Source organism: Melanostigma gelatinosum (assembly GCF_949748355.1).
Source record: "Melanostigma gelatinosum genome assembly, chromosome: 22".
Classification (NCBI taxonomy): domain Eukaryota; kingdom Metazoa; phylum Chordata; class Actinopteri; order Perciformes; family Zoarcidae; genus Melanostigma; species Melanostigma gelatinosum.
The window spans coordinates 7613103-7630493 of NC_136655.1; the positions used below are offsets into that span (position 1 = coordinate 7613103).

Consider the following 17391-nt stretch of genomic DNA (forward strand, 5'->3'; position numbering starts at 1 on the left):
ACTCCACAACCAACCTAATGACAATGAAATTAAACTACCTGATAGAAGTATTGATTTAATGTGTGTAAAGTTAATTTAAATTAAAATACAGCTACATGATACCTAATGGCACATGGACATTTTTCTCAGGACTTTGCCAATAACATCATCATTCATTGTTTGAGCAAAGTAACAATGAAAACCCCTGCAGTTGATAACAGTAATGGTCCATCGACTTTTCCATGTAGATTGATAAGGCTGAAATCTCCAACCCTGTAGCGCAACTACTCATGTCTGGTTGTTTACAATCTCTCTGGCTAAACATGGCCGCTGACAAACTCACTCATGGCAGTTAGCACTCGTTACATCTTTACAATTTGAAATTTACAAATCTTAAATTACAAAACAAAGTATTACATAGTTACCAATTTTATTGACTTTTTAACCTTGCTGTTGGTTTGTTTTTTATCTCATCTTCCTGTGACTCGTTAGCCGCTGAAGCTAGGTAGCGAGCTAACTTCTCCATAGGGAACAATGACAGCGACTTCTGCAGGTAGCAGCAGCTGTCTCACCGCTAAAGGACTGGACATAAGCCTGGCTGCTCTGCAGCGACAAGACCCATACATCAATGACATCGTGGACGTGGCCAGTCAAGTTGCCCTGTATACGTATAACAACAGGGCAAATGAGTGGGTAAGCCTTAACTTTACTTAATATGCTAACTTAGCTTAGCTTCGTCCCTGATAGGCGCGCTTTGTCACTGACACATATTTGCCCCAACTTAACGTGTACCATTAAGTTAACCCCAGCTGTTGTTGTTGAGGGTCTAAATAGTTATTTTCCTCAACAATTGAAACGTATAGCCCTCTATTATTCGATTGCCTGGAATATTGTACCACAGGTTATATTTACAGATGCACGTTGCCCCCGAGCACCACACGCATTTAAAAAAAGTTCTCACTGTTGTTCCTCGAAGACTATCATTTTAAATTCAGCTGCTTGGTCTGGGCATACTTTTTTGGGAGGGCTTTTTATTTGAAAATATTGAAATTTTACTTTTCCCCAACAACGAGATTTGGTCAAACCAGTTATATCACTTTGCTAATTTTTCTTTTATTGTATGTGTTTTTTAGGAGAAGACAGAGGTGGAAGGCACGCTTTTTATCTACACAAGGTAATGTCTTCATTACTAAATGCTAAATTGAGTATTGGATTTTTCAGCTTTATTCATATTTTATTACTAAACACAACTGTTTCTGTGTAATAAATCATAATACGGCAATACGGTAGGACATTACACAGCTGAAGAGCCTCTTGTTTCAAGTTGTTATTGGCTCTTATTTCTGTTTCAGACTGGCCTCTCCCAGGCATGGTTTCACCATTATGAACAGACTCAGCATGGAGAACCTGACGGAGCCAATCACCAAAGACTTGGACTTCCAGCTCCAGCACCCCTTCCTGCTTTACCGCAATGTGCGATGTAAGGAGACAAACACACACAGACACACTTCTGATGTCTGCCTATTCATTATTGATGCCTTCAGTTGTTTGTCACCTCAACACCTGTTGAGCACAGTACATGCGCAGGCACAGTAAGTGTAGTTTTGAACCCATTGCCATTTGTTATAGTGTGATGTTCATTGCAGTGAATCAGAGATGACTAGCCACATAGACTAAATAGTTTGAATAGACTAAGCTGTGTTTCACAACCAGCCAGACACATTGTGACAAAATATTTACACTCAATTGTGTATGTTTCATCTCAAAATCCACATGAGACCATATCTCTGTGACCTTTACGACCTGACAGCAATGTGATCACATCGCACTTAAAAATGACCGGTGTATCGATAGCCACAGGGAGGAAGTTAGATGAAAGATTAACAATTTGACAGAGTGACCAAAGTGTGCAGCATGCTGCTTGTTTTAGTCGGAACCGCCAGTTCCTTATAAGGAGCAGAAGCATTGTTGTGACTCAAATTCTATCAGCCTGTCTCCCTCTGAGACCTACATCTGGCACACACACACACACACACACACACACACACACACACACACACACACACACACGTTGCAGTGTGCGCCTTTGGGACAAGAGCCTGACAGCACTACAAAGCCAGCCAGCAGAGATTAGATACACCGCAACAGTCACTGATAACATAAACACACACTCACTCAGGACTCGCTGAAAGACACAGACCTCCCTCCCTCTGTGTCATGGTCTCGCACTCTCCATCAGGCTCAGTGAGCGGCAGGTGGAATGCTGTGTTTAGACACCAGTGGATTCCTCACGCCTGCTTTGATCCCCCTTACTGTAGTATTTCATTAAACACCCTGAAGGCTCAGTGAAATAATGTGTAGGACATCAACTTTTCTTTGTGATCTCTTAATATGTTTTACACCAGGTGTAAATGCAGTCGGGACGCATTAAAGATGATCTGTGGTAAATACTTCCCTCTAGATGTGGTCAGAGCGTTGGTAATGGGGGATAAATTGCAAGTGAACAGCTAACTCACATTGTTTTGGGAAGGAGAGGAAAAACGCATAAAACCAGTAAACACAGCTCAGTTGATTAGCATTTCCTCTGACGAAGGTTGTGTCAGTTCAAGAGTGGGCGAGTAGAAACCTAATGGTCAGTGGCTCCAGACGACTACGCTGATATGAGACGGATAATAAAGCAGACAAATAAGGCGAGATACAGAACGGTTGTAATCGTGCTGATTTATATCGCTGCTGTGATTCACCAGCATTTTTGGACCCTGAATAATTATTTTTGCATCCGGATACGTGACTAGGTTTAACCAGATTCAGCTAAAAGCACATAAACAGCACCGCAGATGCTCTAAAAGACATCGAAATGTCACGTGAGCATCAGTGAGTGACTATTTAGTCCTCGGGGCTGTTGGTAATGCTGCAAGTCCCACCGTGTCATGACCTCTTTTGAGAAAGGGTCGTGGAATCTTATCCTTAGATAAACATGTAGCTCTCAGCGCTGCCGTTACTTCCTGGAATAGCAGTTGGCACAAAGTGGCACCCCGTGTTAAAAATAGACGGTGGAGAATGAAGATATACCACAGAGCACGGTTAAGGGAAGAGAACTTCAGTCTGAGCAAGTCGAGGTTCCTCTGCCAAATGTCCTAGTGCAGGCGCACGGATAGAAAGCTTTTTACATTCCGATAGGCACCTACTATCCCAGGCAGTGCGTCAGTGGGCCCACTATCTGCCGTGCATATGGAGTTAGTTCAGCCCCTAACCTTGGCCGTGTTACTGTCTTGATTGTCGGCCGTGGCTCGTGAATCTGTCTGCTCCGCCAGATACTGTGACTGCTAACTAACAACTCATTTCAATGTTTTTTTCATTTAAAACCTATTTGGGTTGTAAAATCTTCTAAAACGTTAGGTTACAGTCTTCTCAGTGTGTGCAGGACGTTCATGTCTTCCTGTGCCATTGACCCACTGGTGCAGATTTGGGATTATACTGCACAGAAGTTGGTTTCATTTTCCTGTACTCTCGTTATAAGTAATCATTATGAAGCAGAGTGCAAAGGTGTGGAAGTTTGTTCATTAATTGAAAGAGCTGAAACTCAATAAATGAACACGCAGCTATTTTGAGAACCAAGTAATTGTGTTTCGGTCTTTGTCTTTTCTGCTTTGGACAGTTGGCAAAAACAGATTAGAAGACGTCACCGTGGCCTTTAAATAAACAGCATTTACACAATTTTCAGATTTTATAGGCCAAGTGATCAATTGTCTAATCGAGAACCTACCTGTAAAATGTACTGTGGCCCACTACATTCATGTTAACCTCAGCGCTCCACTGTATATCAGACGTATGGGCGGTCTTACCTCCAGCTTGGACGTATGTGTATCCCAGGTCTCTCTGTGACACCAGCAAGCCTTTGAATCTGACCTCAGGTTCTTCCTCCAGCCTCTCGTGTTTAGGTTTCCTCTGAAACAGGCCTCTCAGCATGGCTCCTCTGGTCTCTCAGGAGCCTCACAGTCTGGTAGTAGTTGCCTCTTTTGAGTCTCTCTACAACTTGAAGTTGCTCAGATTATACCTTAAATTGCAGCTCCAGTAATATCCTATAATAGGTTCAATGAAAGTGATAAGATTGTTCTTCTTCCGAAGCAAAGGATGTACCGACAGTGAACTTCTGTGATGAGTGGCAGTGTGTAAATGTCTCTCAGGTGTAGTGCACATACAGCTGACACAGCGGTTGTGGCAATGCCTCCTTAGAACTTGGTATCAAGAGAAAAAGAACAATTTTGAAATGAACCTGCAGTTAAGCCTCAACAGGAAGGCGTAACAAGAGTGTTAATGTCTACTTGGATGAGTTTCGATCGCTGGAAATCTCAATATTTAATGCTCTAATATCATGAATTCCATTCTTACAAAATAAGTGATTGTTCTTCTGGGAAAACAATAATTCCAAGCATAGATGTGCGTTACTGTAAGAGCACCTAACTTTGACAAACTAAATATTGTCCCAAAGAATATCAACACTGTTCCTCATGGCTGATGCACAGAGAACTGTCTCCACAAAGCCGATTACATACTGCAGAGAAAGTTCACCTAATCCATCCTGGACAACACTGCTGCTGACAAATATGTCTGCATTTCTGACTGTACGAAGTCTAAACGAAACAAAAGTGTGTTGCGAGTAGTCCAAGAAGTGCAGTTTGGGTTCCAGCCAAACACTGTTACTGTATTCTCAAAGCACATTTAAGCTTCCTGGAAAATGCAATGTTGCTCTGCAAGTTGGGACAAAAAGATTTAACCAAAAATGTCTTTTAAACGCAACTCCAAACAGCAGTAGTTGAGCCAGACGAAATGAATCCTCAAATAAAGTCCCACTGGAAGACTTAGTGAAGGTCTACAGCAGAGATCACGCGTGTGCCAGAGATGGTCTGGTTTGTCGTAGTCCCAGGAGGGTTGTAGGCGCCACACCGCTGAAGTCCTGGATCACTTACAGACTTCAGCAGAGTGATAGTTGCCGGCGTTTCCAATACTCCTCGTCCAAAATATGTAAAGGGATGCCGTCACGTTCAGGGTGGACGTTTCTCGGTTAGTGGCGTTGGTTGTCCTCTCCGCCCCCATGTGACGGTTCACTTTGTCAGGATCTCTGCTTCACTTATTCTCTCTCTCTCTCTCTCTCTCTCGCTCTCGGTCTCTCGCTCTCCCACTATCTCTCTTGCTCGGAGGCTTTTTGTCGGCCAGTTTCAGCTAAACATGTGTGATCATCATCTCTATTGAATGTTTTTTTTATCTTGTCCTCTTTATTATCTTCTGTCTTTCTCTCTCTGTGGGGGCTCTCTGGTCAAAGAGACTTGAGTCTTGTATCTAGCTCTGTTTTGTCCCTTCAATTCACTTATTTGACAAAACTCAGCCTCTGTTTCCTGACAGCTAAAGAGCTCTCAGAACTAGATGTTTCTCTCTCTTGTTAGAATTGATGATAATCTCCTCTCTAACACACCTCACTTCTTCCTATTTCACATCTGTCCCTTAATTTTCCAGCTCTCTGACTTTGCGTCTGTGTCTCAGTGATCTCAAACAGTCTCATCCCCAGCGAGCACTAAGCGGCTCTGGCTCCAGCAGACGCTCTCCCACTGCAGTTACTTATTTTGTACTGGACTGATTTTCCCAGGCTCAACTGAACTGTGTGTGTGTGTGTGTGTGTGTGTGTGTGTGTGTGTGTGTGTGTGTGTGTGTCTCCCGCCATACTGACCTCAGTAGCCGAGTGTGTGTTGTGTATATTTGTGTGCATGTCTGTCTGTGTGGGAATGTGTCTTTGACTGTGGGGGTAAATGTGTCCACAGCAGACTACTTCTCTGTCTCTCGGTGGCCTCCTTCCCTTGTGAGGATCGACCTCCTCTTCACTGTAGAAAGTTAGCGTGCTGAGGTGTGAGATGATGTCCTGCTGTTTTAGGGTTGGGTATGAAACCTCAATACTTTGTTGGTACGGACTGAAATGCGTTTGCCACACCGAGTAACAATCGCTGTTCAGCGTTGAATGCTTGCTCAGATTCGTTCTCCTTTTATCTAAATGTACTTATTAATCTGTGATTCAAATCCTAATTCTGCCATTTCTGCAGGACTCAACTCTAAATGTTAAGAGAGGTTGCCAGGCTGGAAACTAGGCATCAACTTTTGGTGGCCGAATATAAAAAATGTGCCCTTTTTATTCACCTTATATTTTGAGTAGTTAAGATACTATGCAGTTAAACAACAGCTTAAGAATAGAGTTCTCACATAACGTACATGCCATGTGTATGTAGCGTCGTCTGGTTCCGGTTGTTGTTGGATAAGAAAGTGGAAACAGGTTTATGTTCATGCGACACCTAGAGACTTGTTTGGGTGGATACATGAAGGAAGTGGGCTTCTGGGATCTGGATGTTGTTTTAGACCTTTACTGCTTTTTATTTTTTGGGGCAAGATTTTATTCCATGGTAAAATTCTGAATCTCTCCACACTGACATGAATTGAATAATCATACAACCGCCTCTTTCAATATGCTTTTGGAGCCAGTGCAAATGAAAATAGTCAAATGAGTCGCTGTGTACTGAAATGCAACCAACCTGCTCACTGCTGTGTCATCCTATGGCGAATGGGTTTTAGTGTTGCCTTCTTCCTCCCTTGTTGACCATGTTTGTGCAGTTCAAGAGACTCCAGGGGCTCATGTTTCACTGTAAGCCCTGGTTTAGACCCAGCAGGGCTAATAATACACACTTTACGTGTCTGTCGGGGCCTGCGTTGATGTCACCGCAGCAGGAGATGTACGACAGAATGTCTGTGCGTTCATTTGATTATAAGGGTATTGCAGCTCACTGGCAGTTTCATCATTTCAATGCTCTACTTTTTCTTTGACCGGGGCATTAGCCCAGACCAGCACCTTTTGTTTCATGTTTGTTTATGTTCAACAAGTTCACTTCTTTCTCTCCTTGCTCCTCTTTGTCCCTCTCTTCCTCACTCCCCCAGTGGTTATCCATGGCATTTGGTTCTACGACAAGGAGGACTGTCAACGCATTGCTCAGAGGATGAAGATGTAAGTGCTTATGTCACCACAAAGTGTATGTGTACAGCAGTTGGAGAACTAAATGGGAATGAAATGTGACTGTTTATTAATGGTTCTGTGTCTGGGGTGTCAACTAATAACAACCGTAGTATGTTTGAATGAGCTTTGCTCCCAGGCTGTTTCTTTTACTTTGGCTTCAAACATATATTAGGTGTAAACTGCTTGTCTTATCCTGACTTAAGTACTCTACTTTACTGCTCGTCTTGTATGGATCTGTAATGCTTTCTCACGTGGACCTATGTGTGTGTGTGTGTGTAGTCTGACCCAGCAGGAGCAGGCCCTGGCTCAGTCCCAGGGGGGCTGGTTGTCCCCAGGAGGAAGAGGAGGATCAGTAGTAGTAGTTGGAGGAGGAGGAGTTCTTGGGGGAGTACTTGGAGGAAGGGTTGGACAAGGAGGAGGAGGAGGAGGAGGAGGAGGCGGCGGAGGAAGTGAAGCGAAGGCAGTGGACATCATCCAGATGTTGACCAAAGCACGCACAGAGTATGACAAGGTAGGATGACACCAAATAATCTGCTTCCTTAACAAAAGGAAGAAAACATATTTTGCCATGGATTTCTTTTGTTCTGGAAAAATTTGACACATTTAATTTTATTGTTTGCATTTCCTCATACTGACCAATAGGCAGCACTGCTCACCTAAGCTCTTCCTCTCTCCAGTCTCTCGGGCCTTCTCCTTGCGTCACATTATCTCTTTTTTCCCCTTTGTCCATGTGCCTCTCTACATGAAGTCTGCGTCGGAGCCAAAGGAGATTGGTGGCAGCAGTGTTATTTATGGAAACCCCAACCTGATCAAACCAATACCTGTTAAACCGAACGCACAGGTAACACATTCTCATCCACTTCCTATTTCATACTAGGGTGTTAATGACCTTTTCTAGTCCACCTGGTTTGTTAAAAACCCTTCAGAAATAACCGCAGTTAGTTTTCTCCCTTTGTCTCATCCAGGACAGTGAAAGTGCTCAACCAACGCCTCTCTCTCTGGCCACTCTTTTTGGCTCTCAACCTCAACAACCTCAACACTCATCCCAACCTGACCCGGTCCCTCCTATGGCTGCCCCCGAGACGGGGCCGTCGACGGGACGGGTCACGCGCCCGCCTGTAGCCCGCTCACTGAAATACGACGACACGGTGAACTCTAGCGGAAGTGCCACCTCCAAGGGAGGCAACGTCGCCGTGGTTGGCTGTTCAGATGGAGGGCTCAGGGCTGTGATTGGAGGACAAACAGTCGGGGAACACGGCGGAAATGCCGTCGTGGGCTTGCTGCCGAGTCCCACTGGCGCCCATCATCAGCAGCAGCAGCAGAACCAGCCTCAGCACTGCCCAGCCATCCAGAAACTCATGCAGGGACAGCGGGGAGTCGGGGTGGTCGGAGGCGTCCTTCAGACCGTGTCCGAGTCCCCCGAGAACCGGCTGTGTGACAACGGCGTGCCGCTGGAGCTTCACCACCACCATCACCATCTGTACCATCATCATCAGCAGCACCTCCTTCATCACCATCACCATCAACAACAGCAACAGCTGCAGGCTGACCCAATCAAGAGACTTTTCCAAACCAAGCCACCCCCTCCCTCCTCCAACCTGCCTCCTCTGCAGCAGAGCCCTCACCTTTCCTCTCAGCCCATGCTGGTGGATCCTGTGTCATGTTCCCACCTTCAAGCGCAACAAAGCCAGCAGCTGTTTTTCAGCCTCGCTAAACCTCAAACGGAGGCGCAGCACAACAGCCAGTCAGCTTCAGCGATACAGGGAACAGGTGGGGACATCTTTTATCCTGTCACTATGCTATGAACAAGCAGTGTGACCATGTACTGAGTAAATGTACCACATACATGTGTCACGTTGTAAATAAAAAGTGAAGGATGAGTGATGATATTGTCTCTGCTCTACCAGGTTTGCTGCCATCTCAGGTGACCACTGACCAAGTCCTTCAACCTTCACAAGGTATGACATCAGTTTCCTTGAATATTTCTAATGTGACAAAACTATGCAGGTCAGTTAGATCAGGCAATTATGTAATAATTGCGACAGACCTTCCTACAGATATTTGACGATGTATCTATCTCTTCTGCGTTAGAATGATTCTAATCCTCTAACCGTGCTCTCCTGTCAGGTCTGTCTTCCCAGATGTCCGGTGTGGTGTCGCCTCATGAGCTCCTGCAAAAGCTCCAGCTGGTCCAGCAAGAGCAAAGCCTGGCTTCCCACGATCCCCCCCGACTCTGTCCAGGACTGGCCCCTCGGTTCTTGGGGCCCACTCAAGGTCAAGGTGCAGGCTCGGTAGTAGGACCGGTCTCAAACCAGACCGCGGGTCAAAAGGTTGCGCTGCAGTTTCAGGTAAGCACTACGAAGTAGCGGTTCTCTTTTACTTGTTTACATTTGTGTAAATTCTTATTGTTAGGTTGCTTAAAGTGATTACTCATAAGTCTCCCTGTCTATCCAGGTCATCTCCCCCCAGCGGATACCGGCCACTGTGGCCCCCAACCTGCTCCTCTCTCCCAGTGTGTTCACTCAGGCGAAGTCCAGTGGCGGGTTGCCGGCGGCTGCCCAGGAGAGCTGCCCTGCCCCCTCAACCCTGTCCAGACCCCCGCTGCAGGAGGACATCAGAGTCCTGTCCAGAAGCCAGCTGCAGGCCACACTGCTGCACATGATCCAGGTAAAAAAAAAAAAAAAAGAGTGTTCCCGACATTTCCCTCTGTCCATTTGTTAATTATGAGAATATGCATGCATGCACACAAACGTACAGTATGATGAGCCGTGCTTGTGTCTTTCAGACTGACAGCTCATTCCTGGAGACCATCTACGAAGCCTACATCAGCCGCTTTACTAATGACTCCGGCAGCAAGTACTGATGACTCTTCACACCTTCTGTCTACACATATACTGTCCAGAGCAGCGGGGCTCCTTCTTCTACATCTAACACGGATGTATAGCACACTTCTAATCGCACACACACACTTACTGTATTACAGAACCTGACTCTCTTCCCTGAGAACCAAGTCTCTCTAGTCGCAACAACAACAACAAAAAAACAGTTGTCAAAAATTCCTAATGTGTGTGTGTTTCCATTTTTACAAAAAGACATCACTTTTCATCCTGTGACTCCTCAAATATGGCATAACTCTACGGTCTTGACGTCACCTGTAGTTAAGGGGAAATGTAGCCGATACTGCAGACGCTCTGTTTCTCACGCTGTTTGACATTTGTGTTTCCCTGCACTATTTTCTTCACCAAATGTAGCAGACTTTTATTTGAATCTGTTTTGTTTTAGTTGTTTGTAGCCTTTACTCCGTGACCGTCGTCTAACACCAGCCAGCGAAAAACTAGTGCTGAAGGATATGCTCAAACTGACTTGTAAATGGAATACATGTTCAACATGTTTTTGTTTTCTGTATATTTGGAAAAGTATTTTTAATTGTTAAACGGAATTTTAATTATTTCCAATTCTTTTAAATGACGTTGCTACTAGTTTGCGTTCTATAGGAACATTAAACGAGTATATTTCACGATCCAAATTCTTTTGCAGTTATTCAAATGATACCGTGTTGTTTTTGAATTGTTGCTCCTCCTTCTCCAGCACACTCTAGCTGGGATGAACATCTGTATTGGTACTTTTAGTTACAGCTGAGGAAGATTTAAAAATGACATGGTATCCATCTCACTTGAAGTAGCGAGGACAGTACAGGAGGTCGTCAACTTGCCCTACCTCACAGAGAGCAGTGCGGAGCTGTACCTGTGTTTTTACAGATGTCAGTTTTAAAGATTAGATAATCCAGTCAGGATTAGCAGAGGGGATTTCATCACCAGAGAAAAACCATTGACAATCTTTTAAACACACTGAAATATCACTCGAGTTGTGTGTTTTTAAGTGATTTTTGCATTCATTCCACAGTTCCTGAACATTTTCACTGCCAAACAACATCTCACAGAAAGTCCCCTCAGGAAGCGTACGTTCTTAATTATTCATCAAACACGTTGCTATTGATGGTAAGTCCAGTTGAATAAGCAATGCGTTAAATGGATTCAAAGCCATAAATAGCAGCAGAGAAGGTATTTAGACATATCCCATAATAGTCTTGATTTCAAAGGCCTGTTTAAGTGGAGAAGACAATACGATAGAAAATGCACTTCCAAAATACTCTTCCGATCCGTGTGCTCAGTTCCTCACAGAGAAGTTGAAGTCAATGAAATTGTTTAATTTGATCGGGGTTAGGGTTTGCCGTTTGTGTTTAGCTCCCGTGCTCAACTGGTATATAGCCAGACGATACAGTAGCTACCAGAGGACACAAAAACAGCAGTGACAGAAGAAGAATACATTTGAGAGAAAAAAAACTGAATATTTTTTTTCCTATTTTTGTACTCAAAGAAAATGTATTGTTGTCAAAGTACAAATAACCAGCATGTTACATGACAAATGTACAGCAAACATAGAAGTACAAATTCATTCTTACACAACATATCCAGTTTTTTGTCATCCATAAAGTTTTTCTTAAAAGCCGTTTTCATTTAGGATATTATGAGACATCGGAACGCCGATGAAAACATTTTTACACATTTGTATTTCTTTCTGTTTTGCTCTTACTTAAACTGGAATATATTTTCATTGGATATTAAATGTTCTCAAACTTCCTTTGTCTTTTTGTTATGTTGTGTCAATGGATCTGCATGGCTGACTGGTATTATGATGATTATTATTATAATTATTATTCAAGATTGATCCAGCCTCACGTAACACTTATCACAATGAAGTCTCACTATTGCTTTAATGTCACATCGTTGCCTTCTTTTGCCACGATCAATAGTGTGACATGACGTCTGCAGTGATTAATCAACTGGTTTTTACACAACCAGCAGTATTGAGGGGCCTTGCCCAATTAACTCTAATGGACTCAATACAACATCTTTTTCCAATAATAAATCGCTCCCTGAGTTTGTCGTGCCTAACCGAGCACCCGGTGCATTGCTGACACAATGGAGTTGATTTGATTGAACTGAGCAGCCATTAAGTTTGACCACAAGGTCCATTTAGGAGCTGTTGTGGAGCTTTTGATCAAATCAAATGATCTTCATTAGCAGATGAAGCAGCTACTAAATGGATTGTGTGGTGTGGACCGTATAGACCTTTCACTTCATCACTTTCCTGGTGACGTACAGGCAGAGATGGGCAAAGATACATCAAAATGTATTTTGATACAAAATACCCCTCAAATAAATGTATCAAAATAAAATACAAAATACTGGTGCCAGAAAATGTAACAAAATACAATACATGTATTTTGTATTTAAAATAGAGGAAATGCTTAAATAAAAATATTTAACTTGACAGACAATCTGTTGAACTTGAAGATCTGAAGACTGAACTCGTGAACTGTTTTTTGATTCGTGGAGAAAGTATTTTGAGTATTTTAAATACAAAATTACTCCACTCTAAAGTATTTTGTTACAAATTACGTTCGATTTTTATCGGCCCGATCAAATACAAATTACAAAATACTGAAAAGTAATTGAAATACGTATTTCAAATACAAGTAATAGAAATACTGCCCATCTCTGCGTACAGGCATACAGTATGATTCTTCAGATAAACAGACTGCGTATGGCTAAAGCAGTACAGTGAGGCGATTTAAAGCCAAGGATCTGCTCTGCCCTCCCTGACTTTTAGCGTGACATAATATTTTCGATATATTCGTGTGACAAATTCTTCAGTCCATTAGTACTAACTGGTGGTGTTGTTATCAGGGCTGCTAATTGCTCACAAATAGCCGCTGGGAACCCAAACACTGAAACGCAGTGTGAAATGATCAGAGTCCCAATCAATCTGCTGCCCACTTTTTATTCTTACACGAAGGGGATTTGGCTGCCTGTCCCTCCCTTCCTGCTTCCTCTCCCCGACCAACCGCACATGGTGATTAACAACATCAGTATATAAAGAAGCAGAAGAGTTAAACCCAAAACCAGAATCGGCTACGGTACAGTACAAAAAAAAAAGCTGAACAGTATAGTGTTAGGAGGGCTGTATCTGTATTTTTTCTGGAATCACACACACACACACACACACACACGTTTCCAGACCACTGGTTTAGCTGATGGAGCTAAAACTAAGGGCTGACTATTAGCCCTGGCTTAGACTAATCAATGACTTTGGGATGTGTGTGTGTGTGTGTGTGTGTCCATGCAGAGAGAGGCGGGGTCTTCTGTTTGTTCGGGGAGTCCAAACGACTTTAGTTGCCTCTGTATTCTCAAATGGAGGATGTCATCTGCATTAACTGATTTACTGGTTTTTGTGAGGTGATGAATCAGACGAAAACAGACAAATATTGTTTTTGTTTATGGTTTATGTCTTTTTTATGTCTTTGTTCATCCACGAAAGAGTTCAAACTGAATTTTAGGAATCATTCTTCATGTCATTGTTTTACAGTCTCCTAAACTCAGACAAGACAAGTTGGAACCATAATTAGCCGGGGCACAGGTGAGTGAGTTTTCTTTGTTGTTCTATCCTACAGTGGTGATTTATGGTGTTTGAGGATCATATTTTAATGTATTCATGTAGATATATTTGTTGTTCATGTGATGAAAACGAAAAGTAAATGGAAAATTATAATAAAAGTGGTCTAAAAACAGAAAAGGGCCAAATATTGCACCTTAAAAGGTATTAATTGGGGAAAAAAGTAAAACATAGCCTGGAAAACCAAAGACACGACTGAATTGGAGATGAATGAATGGAAATCAAATCCTCCACATCCTCATTTTGGTATTGATTATGATTATGATTATGATTACTATGTTTAACTATATGCTCTTACTAAAGATAATCATTTACTGGACTGTAAAGTTATCAGTGTTCGGTTTATAGCGAAGGATTTTCACAAAGCGGCAACCGGACTCAGGGGATAGTTCTGATTTATTTCAACCCAAGCCTTTGTATGTTGCTATACTTTCAGAACAAGTGTAGAAAAATCAAGAGTTTGTCCATATTAGAGGGGGGGGGGGGGGGGGGGAGGGAGACGGAGAGACTTTACTGTGTGTGTGTGTGTGCCTGTGTGTGTACCTGCAAAAGCATATATGTATGTGTGTGTGTGTGTGTAGAGTTTGCTTGTGTGTATGTCTGACTGTGTCTCTGGTATTTAGTTAAATGTTGCTGAATGGTACCAGCAGCAGACAGCCCATTTCAGCTCTAGACGTCGTTTCACAGTCATGTGTCTGCTGTGGCTCTCATTCAGTTAAAATCATCCATTGTGCAGTTTTAGTTGAAGCAATAAACACAAAATGACTTGTTTAAACATTTCATACAAAGCGGTGAACACGAGCAGAAGTGTCTGTAGTCGGTAGTCACAGAGATTTCACTCCAACAAAGCAGCAACAAAATCCCAAAACTTCAAGCGCTATGCAGGCAGAGTACACCCACGGAGATAACCCAAGCACACACAGGACACTTAAACATGAATTACTCCTGGAGTCATTTCAATAGAAAAAAGTATGACATGAACATGACATTGCAGTTGTCTTCAAGCAGCCACGGAAATAACTCATACTAAAAATAAGAGCAGATTTCTAAACCTACTGAAACTTATAGACCGATCGATGTTGCAGCACTCTTTGTGTGTGTTTGTGTGTGTGTGTGTGTGTGTGGACATACATGTGAGGCAATGAGAGTCCACTAGGTGTCTCAGTGTGTTCATGTTATAAGATTGTGTCAGTCAAGTGCATCATCCTCCACAAATTGCGGCTCCCTTCGGATGCAACTACAACCGAGGGCTCTCCCTTTCCTCTCTTCTTCCCATTTGCTCTCGTTTCTCTCTTCCCGTTGCTTCTTTTCTTTTACTCTCCTCCCATCTCTTCTCTCTCTCCCCCCCCCCCCCCCCATGACAGATGACCTCAGTTCATTCTTACCACTGCCATCTTTTCTTCCATTCATTCTCTTTCTCAGTAAAAACAGACACACCGAGAAAGATCAAGCAAAAAAAAAAAAGCAAAGAAGTATGAGAGAATCGGAGGAGAAGAATGGAGAAATAGCAGGTGAAAGAATGCCTGGTGAGAAAGATAAAGGGATAAAAAGAGGGAGAGCAACACAACTAAAAGCAGGAATAGAACGACAGTAGATCAAATTGCGTTGGAGAAAAGATAAGGGCAAGAGAGGGAGATAGTGTTTGTGTTAATGTGTGTGTGCGTGAGAGAGAGCGAGCGAGAGGGATGGAGAGAGAAGAGGAGGGATGGAGGGAGGAGGGGTTTAATCCTGCCTGGATTATGGTATAAACTGGTCCCGCAGGGCAGGAAGAGATATGCAGGAGAGAGAGGAAGTCCCACCATCCCTCCATCCATCATTCACTCCATCTCACTCGTAGAGTGATCGTGTCCCAGTGCTGCGTGGTTTCGGTTTGGACCCACCGGGATGTGAGGTCATCAGGGAAGGACGGCAGAAGCACCTGTCTTTTGGGAATATGTGCGCAAGTCCTGCTTGGGAATACCTCGCTTTCTGGTGACAAGGACTTGAACGCGGGTGGAGACAAAAGTTTACCGGGACGACCCAAGTATTTCATCCCTCTCCCTTTCTTTCCCCCCCCCAGCATCTTTTGGATCGAAGAGAGCGATCATGGAGGAGAGAAGCGGATGATGGGAGCACTAGAAATAGAATTAAAAGGTGTGGAGAGGGAGTTGTAGGAACATGGCGGGAAGCCTTTGTGACTCCTGGTACGAAGACGTGACCTTTGACACTGGAGACAGGCGCTTTCTAGACTCCATTGTGTGCTGTGGTACCCAGCTGAGCTGACATCAAATCATCAATCAGACACTTTTCATTTGCTGTGGAACTTTCTCTCCAGAACCCACATGTCTCAAAGGCAATGGTTTTAAAGCTTTGACCACATTACATAGTGAGTAATCTTCAGTGAAATTCCGTCTGTATTGATTTGGGGACGTATTTTAATCTTCCTGCATCCCACTTTGTGGCTCCAGCTTGTGCTCTTTTTGAATTAGCGTCTTGGACATCACATGGCATTGTCTCAATCTTTTGGCTCACAGGAGAAGCAGCTCTCAAATCGTTCCACTCGCAGACTGCGGCTTTCTCAGTATCTTTCTTAGAAGCCAAATGGAGCCTTAAATCTCCGACTGCTTTCAGGATGACATGCGTTCTCTGTCGTTGGATGTCTCACGTGAGCTTTCTGGATCCTTTGCTTTTCCCGAGCAGGCCTCGGACTCTCACAGATTCTCCACATGTCACTACGGGTCCTTGTGTATTTTAGGTCTGCCTCTTTTCAAGCCTCGGGGGGAGTCTCAAGAGTTGAACAATGCATGAATGTGTTTGAGAAAACTGTGGATTGGAGCTTTACATTTTTGGTAACGATTACTTTACCAGGCAAGTTGACAAAAAGTGTTTTTCCTTTTTAGGTCTGAGCAAGTTGTTAACTTGATTTCCGCTGTAAATTCCTGAATTAGGCTACGTCCTTGTGGTCCCATCCTGTTCTGCTCGGCTCTATGGAGCTTTTTAGCTTCTTTCATCACAATATTGGTTTAATAGGCTGCAACTGTACTGTTTTGCTTGACTCCCACTGCTGTCATTGTAGTTTTTAAACAAACAAACCTCCAAAAACCCACTATACATCATTACCCATGAAGCAAACAACGTCCCTCTTTTTGTGAGTGCACTGTGACCCGAGCACTTCTAATCTCACTTTGCTTTGTCCTAATTTGTCAAATTTTCTCTTGGAGCCAGCGTGCAACAATTGCTGAACTGATGCGGATCGTGGCAGCTGCAGGGATGAATCTCCGGATCTGGGGAAACGCTGGGAATGCCAGTAAATGGGACGGAAATGGGCCGCTCAGAGGGAGGCTGATGCTGCTGCTGTGGATTATCCTCTCCAGCTCGCTGTGCCTGATGGTCGAGGGCCAGATGAAGCTCTCACCAGAAACGTGAGTACAGTTGCACTAGAAAACCCTCGCACTTAGTTTTTCACCCCCAGGAACTGAACCATTTCTGTCGGATCAAGTTTGGATGTTAATGTAAACTATATATATATATATATATATAGATTTGTAGGACATTTATTCCAAGGATCTTAAAGATACTGACTTCACTTATCCAGCATTTTCACAAAAGTTGCTACTATTGTATTTACCTGTATGGGCTGCTATGATTGCATCCTCACTTACAACGAAACACAATGTGCTGCCATTTAGCGGCAACTACCAGTAAGATGACCGCAAACCCTGTTCTTTATTAGGACATTACATCAACAATTGTACCCAAATTGTTCTCCAAAAGCCAGACGAAGCTCTTTTCCCTGAACAGCTTTCAAACCTCCTGCTGACTAAAAACACTAACAGATCGATACGGTGCTGTCAGTCCACAACAGC

General features: G+C 43.4%; 2 protein-coding genes across 2 annotated transcripts in view; one reads left to right on the forward strand and one right to left on the reverse strand.

Moving 5' to 3' along the window:
* Positions 1 to 3948, reverse strand: part of cacna1c (calcium channel, voltage-dependent, L type, alpha 1C subunit) — a gene marked incomplete at its 5' end in the record, with an annotated part of 157274 nt that extends 153326 nt beyond the window's left edge. The window contains one exon of the mRNA XM_079294870.1: positions 3825 to 3948. Within this exon, the coding sequence (XP_079150996.1) occupies positions 3825 to 3948 (124 nt within the window). The remainder of the gene's footprint in view (positions 1 to 3824) is intronic.
* Positions 3949 to 16771: 12823 nt separating this feature from the next.
* cacna2d4a (calcium channel, voltage-dependent, alpha 2/delta subunit 4a) overlaps positions 16772 to 17391 on the forward strand; it is a gene marked incomplete at its 5' end in the record, with an annotated part of 66062 nt that continues 65442 nt past the window's right edge. Inside the window, one exon of the mRNA XM_079294491.1 lies at positions 16772 to 16947. Within this exon, the coding sequence (XP_079150617.1) occupies positions 16772 to 16947 (176 nt within the window). The remainder of the gene's footprint in view (positions 16948 to 17391) is intronic.